Genomic DNA, 20,110 nt, shown 5'->3' with positions numbered 1-20,110 from the left:
TTTTCCACATAATGGGTTTATTTCTTTTTTAATACTGAGATGATGTTGGCTGAATTGGGTTTCTGGAAAGAAGTTTAATGCAGCATTAAGTTTATAGATAAGCAAGGAAAGGGGTTAATTACTGGGTCTTGTGCTACAGAGAATTAAGGTCTAATAGGAAGATTAAAGTTGTCAGACATCCTGCAGGATACTGTGCAGTGTGTGTCTCTTGATATTTGGTGTGTTTTTAAAGCCCCAGCTCCCGGAGTCATGTGAATGCATAAACATCTCAGTTCAAACTAAGGCCTAAGTGAGAACAAAGTGGTGTTAGGCTATGTGAGGGTCCTCTGTGCAGTGGTGAATTTCACCCTCAGGGAGCAGTCATGGTACCTGTTGGCTGTGTGTCAACTGCTCATTTTTGCACACACACACACAGTTCTGAATATATGGGCCCAAGGACTAAATTTGCCTTTGTTTGTTGCTAAATTAACAATAGTGATTCTGAATGAATGACATATTCCATCCAGAAAGGCTGCTGTGCCAGAGCTCAGCAATAGATGTAGCATTATTAAAGGTGGCCAGGAGTGTGATTTTACCATGATGATTAATCATGAAAATAACCAACCTCTTGTGGGCCTGCACTGGGACAGAGCAAGAATGGAGACAGGACAAATTTGGTTTCCCATGAGCCTGAGTCAACTGGCATGGGTGTTTAATTGCATTGTAGCCATACCCCATGACACTGGGAAACCCAGTTATCAATACATGTGGTGTGCACTGATTCAGTGTCCGGGGGCTTTTCTATGCAACCAAGAAGGCCAGAAATTTAACTTTTTTTCTTTTAGTGAAAGCTGTGATTCCCACACCATCGCTTGACTCCAGGAGCTGATGCTTTAAAAAAGCCAAAACACTGAATGGTCAGTAGAAGGCCTAAACACTACTTATGTCCTACTTAATTCTTTAAGTGATCCACAGGTCTTGTGCTGGCCTTCTGCACTGGGGTGAATTTCACCCTGATTGAATATATTGCCCCACCCCATGTGATGTAGCAGATGTCACAGTAGAGGAGCTTCGAAGTGCAGCCTGCAAGCTCAAGAACAGCCATGCTATCAATATTTGTGGTACAGCTGCCAAGCTGATCAAGCACGGCCAGGTTTCTATCTTGGAGTGGCTGATCCATGTTATCAACAACGTATGGATTCATGAGAAACTACCCAGTACTGGCACCGTGGAATTATTCTCTCATTTTGAAAAGGGAAAGGTAATGCTCTGGTGTGCTCTAATCACTGTGGCATCACGTTGCTTTCCATTCCAAGCAAACTGTTCATGCTGGTTCTTCTTGAGCGTGTTAAGACCACCATAAGGAATCTATGCCATCTACATCAAGCTGGGTTTATGCCCAGCCAATCAACCATGTAGCAGATTTTTACCATTGGACAAATTATTGAAAAAGTCCAAGAGTTTTGGTGTAGGGAGGATGAGGTTATATAGCCTTTATTGATTTAAAATCTGCCTTTGACTTTGTTGATCGTCATTCACTTTGTCTTTGCCTGTAAGCTGTTGTGCCTGGCGAGCTCCTCAACCTTCTCATAGAAATGCACCACCAAAATAAGAGCTGTATCCACTGACGTATTAGGGTGTCCAATTAGTTTGAGTACAACAGCGGTGTCTGTCAAGGGTGCATGGCTGCCCCTGATCTGTTCAACACTGTTATGGACCAAATAATGGAAGCCCATCACTAGCTGCATACTGGAGGTGGTACGCATGATCATAACAGACCTGGAATATGCAGATGACATGGCTATATTCACATCCTCAGGAATTAATCTCATTAATGCTCTGAATATATTGACAGATGAAGCAAATAAGCTTGATCTTCAAGTCAACTGGAAGAAGACCAAACTGGTGAAAGTGGCTGATGGACCTCTACTCCTACCCATCATAATTGATGGACAAAAAGTTGAATTTGCTGACTCACTTGAGTATCTTGGCTCTGTTGTCGCCAAGAGGGAGGTTGCCTTTCAGACATGAAACATTGATTCCACCAGCTATGGATGTTATGCCTACTCTTTGGAAGCCTCTGTGGCATCAAAACCACAAATCAACTTGGACTAAAATGCATATCTGTGAGGCAGCAGTTGCTTCTGTCCTTCTGTATGGCTCTAAAACCTGGGCGACCACAGAGATACAAATATGCCAGCAGGATGCTTTCAGCATGAAACAACAATGACATATTAAAGGCATATGATGGTTTCATCATGTTATGAATGAGGATCAGGTGTCAGATCAGCCAGCCTCCAATGTCTTCTCAAGTGATTCAACACCGGCTCAGGTGGCTTGGCCATCTGCTCTATATGCCAGAGGCCATACCAGCTTTATGTGTTTGAGCCAACAAAAGTTGGATGGAGAAGACCTCATTGATGGCCTCACACACCCTTGAGGGATGTTGTGGCTTCCTATGACATCCACCTCAACCTTAATATAGATCAGGCCACAACATTGGCAGGAGACCAAGATCTCAGGAAACGGATGAATTGGATGGATGGATCCATTCATGATCTGACGTGCACTTTATGTTCCACAAGAAGGAGAATTTCTGAATGAATATATTGCAGTCAGTGAGCTGGAGGCATCTGATGTGATTCGCTTAATTGTATTTCCTGATGTGGTGAGTCAGGGGCACCTGATATGGTTCTCCATGCTGGATTTCCAAATGCAGGGGCAGACTAGGAGACATCCAATTCAGTGAATCTGAATAACCTATTTTTACCAACCCTAGGATCTCATGGAATTCAATGGAAAAACATGGTGCTCAATGCACTTTTTGAGAATCCAGAGCATTAAGACAGAAAAAAATTACCATATTTCCCATATCACTTTCCACTTTTAAAGTAAAGTATTGGAGGGAAGACACTGGTTTTCAAGTTACAAAGTTGTTGTCAAAGATAGATAGATATGTGGGATGAACCATATTCAAGTGTCCACTACTAATTCACACTGCTAATTGTTGTGAATCTTCATGTTCAATACAAAGTATATTCATGAAAGAGGATATTTTGTGTTTTTATTTCCAGAAGTAACAATAGCTTATTAAAAATTTGAGTTATAAAATTAAGCACCAGTGAAAGATTCTTGGGTACAAGTATTCTGGAACATTTAGAACTCTAGTGCAATCATCCTTTATTCTCTCAGCCTATCAATTTCAGTTTATTCCCCCTAGCACAATAAAAAAGAAAAAAGCTTTGGAATTCTGTTAATCTTTTGGCTCCCCAATCCTATGGAAGTTAATTATACAGTATGATTACATAGGTAGTTATAAACTGTAGGGACCAGAGTCTCAGCTAGTGTAAATTGGCATAGCTACATTAAATCACTGGAGCTACACAGATGATTTACACCAGCAAGGATCTCGCGCTAGGCGTCTAGAAATGTTAATGTTGCACAACCCAGCTTTCTCCATCTTTCTCCATTTCTTTCCCTTTATTAGAATGAAAATCAGCAGCCACTTTCAACTTAACAACTGCAAACTAAACCAGGTTGTGGTATATGCATACATAACTTTATATATCATGGAAAAAACATCGAGTCCCCTAACTTACCAAACACAAAAATTGGAACCACAAGATTCATGCTAAACATGAACACTTGCTGAGTTTTGCTTATTTGCACCCCATTACATAACTGTCTTCCTGCTCATTGTCCAGATTATTGGGACAGGGAATTTGTTCATTTCTAATATATCTAGCATGCTTTGGGCATCCTAAAATTAATAGGCCAAGATTTTAGAAAACCAGTTGTGTCAAAGGGTAGGTCTACACTTACCTCCGGGTCCGGCGGTAAGCAATCGATCTTCTGGGATCGATTTATCGCATCTTGTCTAGACGCGATAAATCGATCCCGGATTGATCCCAGAAGTGCTCGCTGTCGACGCCGGTACTCCAGCTCGGCGAGAGGAGTACGCGGCATCGACAGGGGAGCCTGCCTGCTGCGTCTGGACCCGCGGTAAGTTCGAACTAAGGTACTTTGAATTCAGCTACGTTATTAACATAGCTGAATTTGCATACCTTAGTTCGAAATGGGGGGTTAGTGTGGACCAGGCCTCAGAGTATGTCTACACTGCAAAACAGTTGTGTTCTTAACTCAGATTAGCTAACCTGTGGTAGGTAACTGAGGTTAAAATAGCAGTGAAGACATGGCAACGTGGCTTTTAACTCTGGTTAGCAGCTCGAGTTCAAGCCTATAGCGCATCCTGAAGTTGAAATCAAGCTGCTAACCTAAGTTAAAAGCCACGTTGCCATGTCTTCACTGCTATTGTAACCCAAGTTAGCTAATGCTGGTTAGCTACTCCGAGTTAAGAACACATCTTTGTTTGCAGTATAGACATACTCTAAGTTTAGGCATCCCTAAATAAGTGACCTTATTTTTTTTAAAAAGTGCTGAGCACTCCACAGCTTCCATTGGTGAGACCCAGAGCTTTTGCCCCTTTCTCAACCAGTGAAGTGAAATCCATTTGGCAACTTGTGGACATCCACTTCTGGGTCACACCCCTGGTTGAGGCATTCTGATCTAATGAACTGAGCAAGGAACTCAGGAGTCAGGATATCCAAGTTCTGTTCCTGGGGCTATCGCTGACTCTCTTTGTGACTATGGACAGGTTAGTTAAACCTTCTGCACCTCACTTACTCCATCAGTAAATGAGAGAAAAATGCCTACCTGTATTTGGAAAGGTCTTTGAAGTCTGTGGAAGACAAAGTACTATATAAGTGCTAAATTACGTTATTAATGATAAAAAATCACCTCTTCCATAGTTGCACATACAACTGATAAAGATTGTAGAATTTGGGGGGAGGGGAGCAGAAGGGGGAAGAGGAAGGAGGTATAATCTAATACTTTCACTGATACACCGTGAGGTGTAAATGGATGACCAAAAAAACAGGTGTACTGATATAACCAACAATCTGATTAACCAGCTTTATATTTCATCACTGGCATCTTAACAATCTTAGTAAAAAGCAAGAAGACAGAGTGTACACTTGTGTTTTGTAAAATTAAATTTAAAAAAATCTTTTGAATTTAAGTTTTTAGCAGAGGTTTTTAGTCATTACATTCCCCAAACCTCTTCTACAATGCTGCCCTCTTGTGGTCTTAAATTTTAGAAAAATAATGTCATGAATAAGCATGAGCATACTTCGTTTAATACGAAAATTTACATTCATTATTCACCATGGTAATTCTCCTAAAATTTGCACGTCATGCGACTTCATCCACAAACAGGAAAAAAGATGCAAAGAAGGGTGTTTGAAGATGGAATATAGTATTACATAGGCTACAAAACTATTATTTTAGGGTTGGTTTTAGTTTCGTGTTGATCATTGACCAAAACTGCTTAGCCCATTATGAACTATTCATAGCTACATATTTACTGTAAAGGTGGGTGGGCCCAGGGAAAATCTCTCCATCTGGACATCATCCAGCCTTGGGAGATTCACAACCTCAACCTGGATCTAGCTGCTAACTTGGCAGCTGCCACCTATTACTATAGTAGCCTGAACTCAGGCCTTATTTCTTATCTCATGCATATCTTCTATAACTGGAACTCCATGTCTTTAGTGGTTACACCCAATTTACATGATTAAAAATGTATCCAAATCAAGTTCTAACACGTCAGTTCCAAACACCTAGAATTGTTGAGTTTGAATTCTGAAAACAAGCCTTGTAGTTTGGGCCTGACTCACCTGTAAAGTTGAGTGCATGTACTAAAAAAGCAAACATTAATGATGGGCAATATTAACATCCTGTTTTAGGCTGATATTTATTAAGTGATCTCTATATCATGTACTTGCAAGTGTAAACCATCGTGTGCTCGGTTATTTACAATTGTTTATAAATATTGTTGTAATTTGGGTGGTAAGTAGATGGATTAATATGAAATGTCATAGAGATCTCATCTTTTTCTTCTTATTCAGAAATTGTCCGAGCAATGACACATGTGATAAACCAGGGGATGGCAATGTACTGGGGAACCTCACGCTGGAGTGCTATGGAGATCATGGTAATGTAGCTTTTAAAAAAGTATCACCAATTTCTGTTATGTACTCTACATCACATTCAGGGCTGCAGAATTTGCCAAAATGCAATGCAAAGGTTGAACAATAAGCACCTGTCTATGCTGGGAAAGTTTTTGAACTGGTTTTAAAATCTGTTCAGCTAAACCAATTTTCAAACCAGTTACAGTTGTTGTGTAGACCCACTTTTAGGTGGATTAAGGTGGCCTGACCTGTTTTTACTGAACTTTATTTCACAACTCTTGTTGGAGTTCTCCAGATGGGCTCAGTAGTCCTGGATGCTTCAATAAACTTCCCCAACAATAGTATCTTGAATGTGTCCCATCTGAGTGCCAGGGGATGATGTTGCACTGAATATGATTTTAATACTGGGGAGAGTTTCTCCAGGGATAACTCAGTCAGTTGGCCACACAGCCATATTGAATAGATTTGTCAGCATTACTATCAATTCCAGAAATCTCAAGACTAGAAGAAGCCACTTTTCTAGTAAAAGACACTGTAATTGTGATGAAAAAAGTTAGACCTGTAGAATATGAGTCCTGACTGTTTAAGTCCCACAGGCATTGAAGCCAGTTTTTCAATTCTGAGGAGTTCTTGCTTCATCAACCAGGGCCAAAAGATGAATGAGCCGGGCCTCAGTCAGGAGATCAACAGGAGCTCAATAATGTATCAGTAAATTATAAAATCATTTGGCTCAAGTCTGAGCCTGAAGTTTACTGTGACTTTGGACTTGACCACATCAGAGATTTTTGCAGTGGTGTGGCTATCCCCAGTTCACACCAGTGTACATGTACTGCACAGATACAACTCGGCCCTCAAACCGGGATAAGTCGCACTGACACAAGCCCCACTTGACACCAGTGCTGTGCATCTATACTGGGCCTTTGTATGGGTACAGCTATGCTAGTGCCCAAATGTAAGTACCGAATGTAGAGGAGCCCTTTGAAAAATAAACAGTGAAAATGTATGTGTGTATATATATCTCCTCAATATATGTTCCATTCTATATGCATCCGAAGAAGTGGGCTGTAGTCCACAAAAGCTTATGCTCTAATAAATTTGTTAGTCTCTAAGGTGCCACAAGTATTCCTGTTCTTCTTTTTGCGGATACAGACTAACACGGCTGTTACTCTGAAACCAGTGAAAAAAATAGATTCCACAGGGGCTTGGTTCTTTCAGACATACTCTAGGCATCCACTGTCTCTGCATTGGTGAAAGCACAATCCTGGTGACCTTGTCTAGGATAAGAAAAAGGCTTTGGGCTCTTTTAAAACATAATAGCTGTGACAATCTCCCCAGGGAGCCAAGAATGGTAAGCTGCTGTGTTACCCCTCTGCCTCAGCGAGGGAGAGCCTTGCTGGAGCTTAAACTGAATGACAATTCACTGCCACACCAGTTTGTCTGCCTCACCAGAGAACTCCACCTTACCTAAACCTTCACAGTGAACCCCCCTTCCCAAGTTCTCCAGAGCATCTCTCTGCAGTATCCAGCCCCTATCACTGGACACTCAGTGAAATGACCAAGTCTGCTGCCTCCAAAGAAAATGCACACACCAGCCTGTTAAGTTAGCTTTAATATACAGCACTGAGATGATTTTATGGTCAAACCAAAAAGAAGTTTATAAATAAAGAGCAGAGATTTAAATGACAGTAATTAAGGATAATAGAAACCGAAAATGGATTAAAATAAAGCAAATATAAAAACACTTTCTAGTGTCTAACACTTAACAGGTTACAATCCTGATCTCAGGCAATTTCTCACTTACTGTCAGTTCTCAGCACCTTCAACCCATATGGATGGGGATCTACCTTTCAGAAAGTGCTGGCCTCTTTGTCCCTGAAGTGATGGCTTTTTGCTTCGCCTTACATTTCCCAAAAATCATTGTTTTGTCCCCAGAGTGAGGATGCCCCCTGGGGTTCAGACTCTGGTCATCCTGTTTGTTCTTCAGCAAGCGGGGATCTTCATCCCATTGGTGTGATCACTTAGATGCAAATGTATGTCCATTATCTTTTGCTTGTAATCAAGCCATGCTGTTTCCTCCTTCCCCTGTTAGCTCAATCACTCTGTTTACCACAGATGCATATCGAAGCTTGGTCCTGGCGGACTGTCCAATATACATTCCTTTGTCTAGGACAAATCTGTTAATGAACTTTACTTGGATTGCTTGGTCTAAACATATTTTAGTAGCATATATCCAGCACACATACATAACTCTTGACATGCTAACTGTACATACATCATAAAAGAATATTAATCACCAGAAAGTCACCAGTTTTCATATGATATCTTATGAGATACTCGTTGGATAAATATGACAACAGTGTGTTATGCGTAATGAGTTTGTCAGGCATGGTAACAGTTGTAGTCAGACAGAGAACCCTTTGCCAGTGGGCATTGAGAGGCTCATAGGGTCACAGTGGATAACCCATGTTAATTAACTGCTGTTTAAAAACTTCTTAGCTCCTAATGTAGACAAGTTGTAACACCTTTATAAACATGGTTTGTTGGTTGGTTGTATTCAACCCAAGGCTGCTGGGTATTGCAGCAGTGGGAAATGTAATGCACTTCTGGGATGGAGATCCATCAGTCTGAGGAATTTTGATTTCACCTTGTACAGAAAAAGGAACAACTGTGTGTGGGCTTTCAGAGCTAAGTATCATGAAAGCAATGTGAGCGTGTATGGGCAGCATGCCACCTATATTTCACTGTAGTGACATCATACCTTATACACACCTACAGGTTAGTTCAGGTGTGAAGTGAGTAGAATTTACAATTGCTGGGTATTTTTAATAATTAATTCTTAGAATTACTATTAACCAGTAAGGGTTTGATCCAAGAACCTCTGCAGTTAATGAGTCTTTCCATTGACTATAATGGGAGTCCAAAATGCCTTGAGAATTTGTTGCTTTTTTCTTTGTTTGAATATACAGAAAACAAAACATTAAAAAGCTATTTGAAAAGAAGCTTGGGAAATGTGAATATATATATTGCATCTGATGAGAATTTGGGAATCTACTTTGCAGCAGATTCTTTATACCTAAAGAGGTCTGGGACATGCACTGATTTTATGAATGCTTAGTTGATTGATATGTTATATTACACAAAGATAGTCTCTGTTAATACTTCATTTTATTCTATTGATTTTGTACAGGAAGCCTATTCTGTAGCAAGACAGTTTAATATGATTCCACCAGTATGTGAACAGGCTGAATATCATCTTTTCCAGCGAGAGAAAGTGGAGGTTCAACTGCCAGAATTGTACCACAAAATAGGTAAAGTTTAGAGATTTGCTCTGTTCTTTCATTTCTTACTCTTGAGGAAACAATAAGCTAATGGCAAGGATACAGAATCCTTTCCTGTATGTCCCTGCTAAATAGAAGTGTGGCAGAAAACAAACATCTGCCTAGCAATCCAAAGAGAGAGACTGTCTCAGTGTAGCTCTAAAAGTAGATATCTGTTACTTTGAGATGCTAATTTCTAAAGCCCAAATGGTACCCCAGATCTATGCAGAAAGGGGAGCCACCCTACACTAATCTCATCTCTCCTGTGCTGAAGGGAATGCATCTGCCTCCACAGCACAATCTGCCTCTTCAATGGCTCCAGGCCACTCTATGGAATCTGTGGTCAGGGATGGGGTGGAGACAAAGTGGGCTGGAAGAGGAACAGATTGGCCAGGGTGCATTTTATCCTCCCCTCTGCTCCTGTGGAGAATGCACCAGCAGGACTATCTTTTCTGCAGCTCTACTCCGTGAGGAGCTGCCAGATGCAGTGCAGAAAAAGGGGTTGGTCAGCATAACAAAGAGAGGTAGGGGGCTTCCCCACCCATCAGTGAGATACAGGAGCCGTCTAAGACAAAGGACAGGTTTGGGATACCTCAATAAACTGGGAAGAGGAGGAGCCAGCATGAGGCAAGACGCTGCCACAAATAGGACTGTGCCAGTTGCTCTAAGAGGGATCACACTGCCTTTTTGGAAATATGAAATAACCTTGTCCAGGTTAGTTCAGGAAGAGACTGTTGTTACCATTACACTGGCTGAACATCACTAACAACTATCATAGGAATAAGCAGTAAACTTGGTCTTTCTCTTTGCAGACAGTCACATTTATGATGTACCAATATGTCGCCAATTCACTGTAATTTCCTTACCCGATTGCTTTGTAGGGGTTGGAGCAATGACATGGTCTCCACTTGCCTGCGGGATCATCTCCGGGAAATATGGAAATGGGGTTCCTGAAAGCTCCAGGGCTTCACTGAAGGTATTTCTCCTGTGCTCAAGAGAAGTGGGTGCATTGCCTTTGTGAAGGCTTGAAATGAAAGATAAACTGATTCATTATAATAAAGCTGCCCCTATACCCAGCTCTGTTGATAGGTCAGCTCAGTTTATCTGGCAACCATAGTCCAGCAGGAGTGAAAATCTGTGTTATAAGAAATTCTCAGTTTCACTGCCACAGTTTAATCCACCACTGTGATCCTGTTGATTAGCTTTATGTGGGTATTCTGGGCCAGATCCTTGCCGATGTGAATTGACCTAGATGTACTGAAGTCAGAGCTAGACCACTTTACACCAACTAAGGATTGATTTGGCCTTCTTTATTTTTCTTCATTCTGATAACAGGGTTTTCCAACCTCTGAGAGCAGAGCCTTAGAAAACCATCTTGGACATAAAGATATAAAATATAGGGGAGCCCAATTCTGGCAATGCCTGTGCCTTACCCTATCACTCTCCTGTTTGAAGGAATTTGATTGTGCAGGCTACGCCTACATGATCATAACAGATAATCCATGTCCAGGACTCCAAAGGAAGTAGAATAATGCTCTGCAGCTGTCTAATTGAAGCAAGAATTGTAATGGTTTGTGCTCTCAAATGTATGTTTATTCAAGACAGAGAACTTTATTTCAGAGGGTTTTATCACTAATGTTACCCAGCAGCAGGAGAGCACCAGGCCATAATTACAGGTTGGAGGACAGCAGGATTTTGTCCTCAGCATGACCCACATAATTCCTCTGCACAAAGCCCTGTTACTCAGGCTTTGCATGAAGACTCAGAATACACCTCTAGAAATTAGAAATGTAAAAGACCCACCAGGTTGCATAGTCCATCCCCTCTGCTAGAGGAGGAATACAGCCTGCTAGGCTGTTTGGAGTGGCTCATGACCCTTAGTGCCTATCTCAGGGCAGACTGTCAGAAAACTGGCAGATACCCCAAACTGCTGGTGTGTTCCATAATTAGATTTCACCAAGCCAGTGACAAATGTGAATTCCTGGATCACAATACCAGTCTTACCATGGAGTCACAGACAGTCCCCTTAGACTCTCCAGTTTCTCATGCCACCCAGACAAACTGGACTTTGTGATAAAATGGTTACTTTCACCAAAAATCACATCACATTTAGGTTGGTTCCAATCCCAAGAGACTAGTCACTTACTCCAAATCAATTGGTAACCTAGATCTTACACCAAACATGCTGCTGGTAGCCAATTCTATAATAAACTAACTAAAGGTTTATTAGCCAAGAAAAGGAAATGAGAGTTATTGAGAAGTTAAAACAGGTAAAATATATGCACGAGTCACAGTTTGTCATTCCAAATGGTGGCAGTGATGTAGTAAACTGCCAGTTTCCCAAAAGTCTTTTCAGAGTACCCAGATTGTCTCTGGGGATCTCTGCTTTGCATCTGGTACACTTCCCTGTAGGAGTCCAAACAGTCCAGAGATCCAGGATCTTTCCTTGAATCCATACTTACAGCTTCTTCTCACAGAAAACAAGCTGACAGTGTCACTACCCATGTGGACTTTTCCTTTGATGACAGAGACTGAGGAATGCATTTCAAATCTTTGACCTCCGATCATCACACACAATTAGCACTTTTCTGTTAAAGTTCTTCATTTGCATTCCACAAGGCTTCTTTCTTGTTTCATGGGTTATTTAGTTTCAGGGGTATACACAATGTAAATGTTTGCTACTACATTATAACAGGATACAGATAGGTGAGAACAATGCAAGTAACATCCCACTAGTTTTCATGACGTTTAAACACCAAATACAGTTACACATTTAACAATCACTTTGACCTATACTAATACACAAGTGAATTGGCCTGGGGCTCTGACACCTGGTCCACAGGCCACAGAGTATTTTGTATTGTCCTATCCAGTCCAGTAGTTCTAAGATTTCATTGTAACCAAAAGCACTTTGCAGCTGTCTCTTTCAAAACATTTTAAAAACCAAAATGGCTTGGTTTGTCTACACTGCACCACAGTGCTCACTACGGGTAGTATCTAGTTTGCGTTAACGTAGTACTGTTTGAATGAGGATTCTGTTAACATGCACTAAGTTCCTTTTAGTTTGCGCCAGCAGCGTCCAAACAGGGCAGTTACAGTGCAACACTTGGGTGCCCTTTGCACCTGTTGTCCACATTGCAGCCCGCTGTAGACACAGCCTCAGATTCTCTCCTGCCAAGAGATCTGCTTGATGCAGGAGTGAGAAGGGGCATCAGGAATCCAGTTATGACTCCTTGATTCTTAGGTCAATCTGTGCTGGCCTGGGCAAAGGTTAGGACAGCCTAGAAGCCTCCTGAACCTATGCCAGCTAACTATAGTTCCCAAGGGAGTGTATGCCAGCTGGGGATTGCTGGAGTGCAGTGTGCTTCAGTCACAGCCCTCCCCATCCCCAGCATAACCACTATGCCAGGGCGCTAAGGAGAGGCAGGCTTAGGATCTGGGAGGAATCAAGATAAAAATGATGGAATGCAAGGGAATCTAATCTTGCATTAATGAGAGCACTGTTGCTTGGCCACTGGGGGCTAGATTCACAAAGGGACTTGGGTGCCTTTCTGTTATGTTAGGTGCCTAAGACCCAGATTTAGGTGCTACTGGTATTCACAAAATCCCCACTCAGCTGCCACCTCACCCTGTAGGCACCTAAATCACTTAGTGACTTCGTTCTTGTAGTAAAAGTTCCCTAGGCACCAACATTTCTGCCTCTGAGCATGCGCACAGCTGCCTCACTCTAGGCATCCACACACCTATCTCCCACCTAAGTCCCAGTGTGGTTCACAAACCAAGGAAGATAGGTGCTTGGTTCCTGAAGTCACAGGCAGGGCTTGAACTGGTAGGCATGTTCGGAGGCTGCCTAACTCCAGAAATGGAACAGTGGGAAGGGAAGCCAGTAGCAAGACTGAGAATTACGCTATAGCCTGTGGGTAAGGCACTCAGCTGTGAGGTGGGAGACCCTGGATCCAGTCCCCCTACTGCAATGACTGTTGATACACACTGATACAGCTTTAACAAGAGAGATTGAGGGAGCCCCATATCAGAATATCCCATAGTTCAGTGGTTGTTAGGGTGCTTGCCTGAGACGTGGCAGATCCCGGTTCAAATCCCTTTGCCTCTGTCGGAGAAAAACTCTCTGCTTCCACACCTCATCAGGCAGAGGGGGGACTTGAGCTGGGGGTCTCCCACATCCCATGTAAGTATCCTAGCCACTGCACTAAAAGTTATGAAGGAGCTCCCCCGGCGCCTCCTCTTGCAGGAAACACTTTAGGTGCCTAACTCCAGGAGAGGGTTCACAGCTGAGAATCCCAAGCAGAGCTAGGCGCCTATCTCAGCAAAAGGGGCGGGGCTTGGCACAGAACCTGCTAGTCATCATCTCCCATTGACTAGCTCAAGTGGCTCCCTACCCAGGGTGCTGGCATTTGTGGATTGCATTCTAAGGTGCCTCTCTCCCCATGCATTGTATAAGGAGCCTAGGCACCTTACTCAGGCTTTGTGAAGCAGTGTTGTTCCTGTGATTTTCTAGGTGCCTAAAAATTAGGTGTTACGTCACTCAGTGACACACTTCCTAAATCCCTATGTGAATCTAGCCGTAAGTCCCGTCTGCATAGTAAAAAGAGCAGGACTTAAGAAGGGAATGCATAGCTAAGTGCTTTATTAGCATGATGTGAACAGTGCTTCATCTCTATCATCTCGGACTTACACATTCTCCACTCACACCCCATTTTGAATAATGCACACTTGCACATAATGAAGTAAGTGCACAGGAAACTCCAGCCTTACTACTATTGTTCAGAGTGGAGGGCTACACCTTGTGCTTAACCTTATATCCTTGCATAACTCTCACTTGCACTGTGCTGGAGTGCAACATCTTACACGCCTGGCTGTGCACTGAACAAGGGAGCAAAGACCAAGGCATTAAGCCTCCCACCTTCCCTCTAAAGATAGTAAATATAACTGGGTCAGATATATCCATCCCTGCCCATCCTGGCTAATATCCCTGATTTATCTTCAGTTAATTCCATAGTGCTGCACCAGAGATTGATATGGCCCACTATCACCGTTTTGCATGAGGAAGCTGAGGCAGAAAGAGGGTAGTGACTTGCCCAAGCTCATACAGGGAGTCTGACATGCCAGAGATAAACCTCAGGATCCTAGATTTCTCTCCTGTGCTTTTACCTCAAGATTTTTCTTCCTCTCTTGTCTAATGTTTTAGAGCATCTCAGAGCCCCAGCCCAGTCATTCTTATGAAACTTCTCTATTATTTTCTTTCAGTGCCTGGAAAAAAAACCTTTTTATGAAATGTATTTGAAGTTTATTGCAGCCTCGTGGCTGACAAGGCACCTTCTGTAAATAGTAAACATTTCGTGTCACTCAGCAGCTGAAAAGCTCATAAAACAGGTTTGTTTAGTGCTACTCAGTGCTTCCAGCAGAATTTTTAAGATGACAAAAAAATAATCTTGAATTCCTCAGAGATACAGGGTACTGTATTCTCTAGAGAAGTGTTTTTCAACCTGTGGTCTGTGGACCCCTGGAGGTTTGCACACTAAGATTTCCAAAGGGGTCCGCACCTCCATTCAAAAATTTTTAGGGGTCCACAAATGAAAAAAGGTTGAAAACTATTTCAATTAGCCCTCTGTGCCAAAGGTCTTACGCTTAATTTGGCCATGTAACAGCTCTGCTCGGGATGGGGCTTTTGGCAATCTGAAGATTAAATAAATAATAGGGGTAAAGATGCTTCCCAGCAGTCCCACCAGTCTACATTACTCCAGCAAGCCATACAAAACCTTTCATTTGCATAAAATACAGGTTTTGTCAGCAGCACTCACAGACAGGGCTTGGATAGGGTAGGAGTATAGGGAATTTATTACATAATATGAAATGTCAGGGCATTTGCAAGGTACATCAGGAAGCTTTTATAACAAAGGGAACAGCAGTAAAGGATTCATATTTTAAATGTGAATATATTCCCCTACCACAGAACTGTATTTAAACAGTAGTTTTTGGAAGTAAATTCTAAATATATAGCAAGGATAGCAAACGGGCATTTTGTCCATCTTAAGCTACTGTTATGTTGACATAATATCTTGAAAAGCACCTTGCACTGGTAATAAAAATGGTTCATAGTTCTGATTTATTATGCATGAGTTAAGTGGAGTGCAGCTTTTGCGTTCATTAGTTTTCTTGCAGAACATCCTAATTTTATATCTCCTTGCCCACTTTTAAATCCTCATCTCTCTATGCCCCCTATTAATTAAATTCAAAGTCTGAGGCTAGATAAGACTACATTCAGAAGCCCATTGTTAAAGAGTAGCAAAATTCCTTAAAGAACTAAGTAGTTTTTTAAATTTAAAAATGATGGAGCATCACATCATACTAGACTCAGATACAATTCAGTCATTGGTTGGTGATATGTAATTCTCAAAGTGAGTTTTTTAATCTATTTAAATATTGTGTTAGCTTCATTATTAGAGTTTAATACCATAGATTGTTCATAATGCAACTCCTAACTTTACTACACTATACTCCTGTACGCTTTAACATTACACGCTCTGCCCTGCCCACGCTGTAAAATGGGGAGGAAGGAATAACTTTTGTGGGTGATGCTCCAAACTGGGTTTGTGGATTCCAACGGGAGCATTCTCTGGCCAGAGTGAGGGTCTCTGTAACAAGGAAATTGAGAGTGTTGGGGAAGAAAAGTGAGATCATGGGAGGCTAGAAAGGAGTTTAGTAAGAGTTCACTGTTTGAATGTTGGTATTAGCTCACTTACCCACCCTGGACAATGCGCAATCACAACAAAGCTGGGAACATCAAATGCATTACACTTGTCTTTAATTCTTTGTCATGCTGCTGTCCTACCGTTAGCACCAATTCAAATCTCAAATTATACACAGACATTGCACAAGCTTGTTTTATCTATTAAGATGCAGATATGTAACTTTCTGCACCCTGGACATGCTCTGGGGTTAAGTGCGTAAGAAAACAGCAGAGTAAGGTTTTTCCTCCTGATCTGTACCATGAAGATTAATGGTACTCTGTTACATTACAAATAGAATCAATCTGACATGCCAGAATCTACGTGCATCCAGAACTGTTCATTTTTCTGGCTTGTTTCACTGTAAAAATATTGACCTCTAGCCCCAACAAAAGGCAACACTTTCTCTGGTTATGAAGCCTACTTAGTACTTGCTGTTATCTGTGATGTACTGTCCTTACTGTGGCTGACAGTTTGAAAAATGGCAGCGCATTAAGACATCAGGGTTTTAACATCATTTTAAAAGACTCAAGATGTTTAACTAAAGAATGTCTTTTGTATCATCTCATGGGTAAAAATCAACCTTCTCCAATAAATATAAAAGGATGAAGGATGTCTCCCCGCATTAGCTCTTCTCAACTTTTTGAGGCTGAGAAATAATAGAGCAGCACTAAGATGAGCATCTGAAAGCATTTCACACACACGCTCTTTTATAGACACTCGTGTATGAGCCAGTGGAGTCAGCAGACCTGGGTTGTGTTCCTGACTCTGCCATTGAATTGCTGTTTGATCCTGTGCCTTAGTTTCTCCATTATAAAATGAGGCTAATGCTTAGTCCACCACTACAAAGCACTAAGAGATCTATGGATAGGAAGCACTATAAGAGCTCCAAGGATCTCAAAGTGCTTACAAATATTAATTCATTAACGCCTTGCAACAATCCTGCAAAATTACCCGTTTTGTTATTACTAATTAATTACATACAGACAAAATGCTTGGTGCTGTACGACACAAAAGAAGTCACTATCTTTGCCCCTGAGACCTTGGAATCTTAGTAGACAGACAACAGACTTTAGGTTTCACAGGTAAAAAAGTGAAGCACAAAAACCTGACTTGCTCAAAGCCACACAATTTATGGAGGAACCAGCAATAGGATTCAGCTCTCCTGTCACCCAGTCTTGGGTTTCAACCACTAGGTCATTCTCACTCATTTCTTATAGCCTCTATTAAATTATACTCCTTTTTAATTACAGGTTCTTTGCCTATTAAATAGATTTCAACCAATCTGCTTAAAGAATAGAATTCAGCTCTCTATTACACATATGATATGCATATAGAACAAGTTTAGAATTATCTAAATATTGTATTTGATTGTAAAGAATCTATTTCCTCCATGAAATTCACAAATCAAAGTATAAAGATATCTGTTGTAAACTGGCAGTATTCAGATGTGGATCCAAATTAGGTTTATATTAGAGTTCAAGGTTGAGGGTGAAGGTTCAGGGTTAGACTAGAGGGAACTGAAATCTCAAATTGTTCCGATTAATTTTTATAAACATTGAATGGTGATAGTTCATAAAATCAGCTGTTCTTCCAAGATCCTAACACCTTGAGCCAACATCTAATGAGAAGGGCTGAGATTTTGCTTGCATCCTCCCCAAATAGGAAAATAGAACCATTCTGAGTTTGGATCCAACCAGGAACTAAAAGTGAATGGGGTTGTTTCACATTCCAGGGTCCATATTCAAGGTTTTAGTTTTAGCCCATCTGTCGTATAAACCAAACAAAATATCAGTGTGAAATCTACAAGATGACTTATTTTTTCCCATCATCATTTTCATGCAGCAGCCGTTTTGTATCATTCAAGCTCAGTTACTACCTCCTGAGTGGGCTAAGATTTGAAAAAACAAAAACAAAAAAACAAAGCTGCCCATAACAACTCTGAATTTTTAATTGAATTTGTAATCACTGTCTGCACAGTGTGGTTGTAGAGACATGATTTAGGCTTTGTCTACACTACCCACCTTTTAGAGACACGGGTGTGCCGTTAAAAGGCGCACAGTATAGCTGCTGTTTGACGGCAGGAGAGAGCTCTCCCGCCAACAAAAATCTTTCACCCCCAATGAGCAGTAGCAGCTTTGTTGGCAGGAGAGCGCTCCTGCTGACAAAGCACTGTCCGCATCAGCGCTTTTCGTCGGTAAAACTTTTGTCATTCGGCGGTGTGTGGTTTTTTTAACACCCCTGAATGACAAAAGTTTTGCCAACGAAGTTTCAGTGTAGACAAACCGTAAGATCTCTGCGGAGCTCAAAAGCTTTTCTCTTTCACCAACAGAAGTTGGTCCACCCACCTCATCTTGGTAATCACTGTTAGTTTTAACCTTCCAATTTACTTGATTCCTAGTGCTACCAGTGGCTAAAGGAAAAAATTGTAAGTGAAGAAGGAAGAAAACAGCAAATAAAGCTGAAAGACCTTTCCCCAATTGCAGATCGTCTTGGATGCACACTACCTCAGCTAGCAGTTGGTAAGAAATACTGAAAGTATAATTTATTGCTGCTTTCTCCCCTCTTGCTTGATACTTGATTTGGTTCACATCATAGTATTGGGAAAAAAAAACCACTCTAGAACTAGTGTAATTCATATATTCCAAATGTTGTGCTTTGCTGATCTTTGGCAGATCATTGAAGACTGTCTTGCACAAAGCCATGAAGCCATGGGTACTCCATTAGTATTCACTCATTCCCATTATACATCTCTGAGAGAGAGAGAACTTAAAAGCCTTAATAGCCAGAGAACCAGCAGTATCTCTGGGACCTGCTGCATTTCAAATGGCACATTCAAAGTGACAGCCAGCAAGGATAGCTTTCTGCTTCAGAAAAGTGATTTAAATCAAGTGATCATTTAGATAATAGAAACTGTAGACCAGGATGCCAGGGATGGATGACGATTGATGATGTAAGATGCAGTGCTACTTTATAAGGAGGCATGCGCTGACCGAACATGATGAGTATATGAAAAGGAAGAAATGCTTTAGAGTAAAGTAAAATGCCAGTTTAAATTACTACTCTGCATTCTTGGCTCATCATCCTCTGGCAAAGACAATATCCATTTTCTTATAAAACAGCAATAAAGTGAGCTAGCAATTACTATGAAATAATCACGAGTGCCTTTGTTTCTTGCAGTGTCCCAGGAATCTGGTACCTTTGAAATAGCCACAGACCACCTGATTAACTCATGCTTTATAAATACAGCTAACAGAGAACAGAGATACCTTTTTTCAAAAGGAGAGGTCATTAATAATTTTTAAGAGTACTGTCTTCTCCATGCTTGCCTTGAGTCATTACTAAAATGTTGCACACATATGGCTGTCAGAGAAGTGATCCTGCAGTTTAAATAACTTAAGTAACCACTCCTGTCCCCTAGCACCAAAAAACAAAAAACCTGCTCCTGCATCAGTTTATTAGCAGCTTACGTGGTCAGGTGATTCTGATGGAAGATCTATTTCATAGTTTATCTTTCAGTATTATGCACAGGAACTAGATATTAAAGTCTTACCTATAATCACAGGGACTGAGTAAATGCTGACTAAATCAAGATGCTGGGCAATTACCCTTTCAGCGGTTTACCCATGTAGTATATAAATCAGTGGTACATGCTCATTGGGAACACTTTTTTTCTGGTCATCCATCTCAAAAAGGGTATAGCAGAAATAGATGGAGGTTGGATTAATACAAATAGAGGCATGGAAAGACTTTCATATGTTAAATAGTTTGGGACTGTTTAGTTGAAAGGGGAAATAACTTAGGAAGAAGATAAAGCTATACAATATAATGAATAACATAGCAAAGGCAAATTGAGCAGTCCTATTTACCCTTTCCCATAACGTGAGAACAAGGAGACATTCAATAAAACAAAGGCAGCAAATTCAAAACTGAAAAAGGGAAATATTTACACAATGCGTAGTTAGCCTGAGGAACACATTACAACAATGTATCAAATGCTATTAACGTTTTTTAAAGGATTTGACATTTACATGGATAA

At 41.1% G+C, this 20,110-nt stretch overlaps 1 protein-coding gene across 8 annotated transcripts in view; it reads left to right on the top strand.

The window, feature by feature from the left end:
• KCNAB1 (potassium voltage-gated channel subfamily A regulatory beta subunit 1) overlaps positions 1 to 20,110 on the top strand; it is a 262,161-nt gene that overhangs the window by 239,800 nt on the left and 2,251 nt on the right. For 7 of the 8 annotated variants that reach the window (XM_065557858.1, XM_065557859.1, XM_024102521.3 and 4 more), the window contains 4 exons: positions 5,946 to 6,031; positions 9,196 to 9,316; positions 10,207 to 10,301; positions 18,473 to 18,593. In XM_065557858.1, the coding sequence (XP_065413930.1) occupies positions 5,946 to 6,031; positions 9,196 to 9,316; positions 10,207 to 10,301; positions 18,473 to 18,593 (423 nt within the window). The remainder of the gene's footprint in view (positions 1 to 5,945; positions 6,032 to 9,195; positions 9,317 to 10,206; positions 10,302 to 18,472; positions 18,594 to 20,110) is intronic. The other variant, XR_002888305.3, reaches the window with a different exon arrangement.

Source organism: Chrysemys picta, chromosome 9 (genome assembly GCF_011386835.1).
Source record: "Chrysemys picta bellii isolate R12L10 chromosome 9, ASM1138683v2, whole genome shotgun sequence".
Lineage (NCBI taxonomy): Eukaryota > Metazoa > Chordata > Testudines > Emydidae > Chrysemys > Chrysemys picta.
This window is presented reverse-complemented; position numbering and strand designations above follow the sequence as displayed.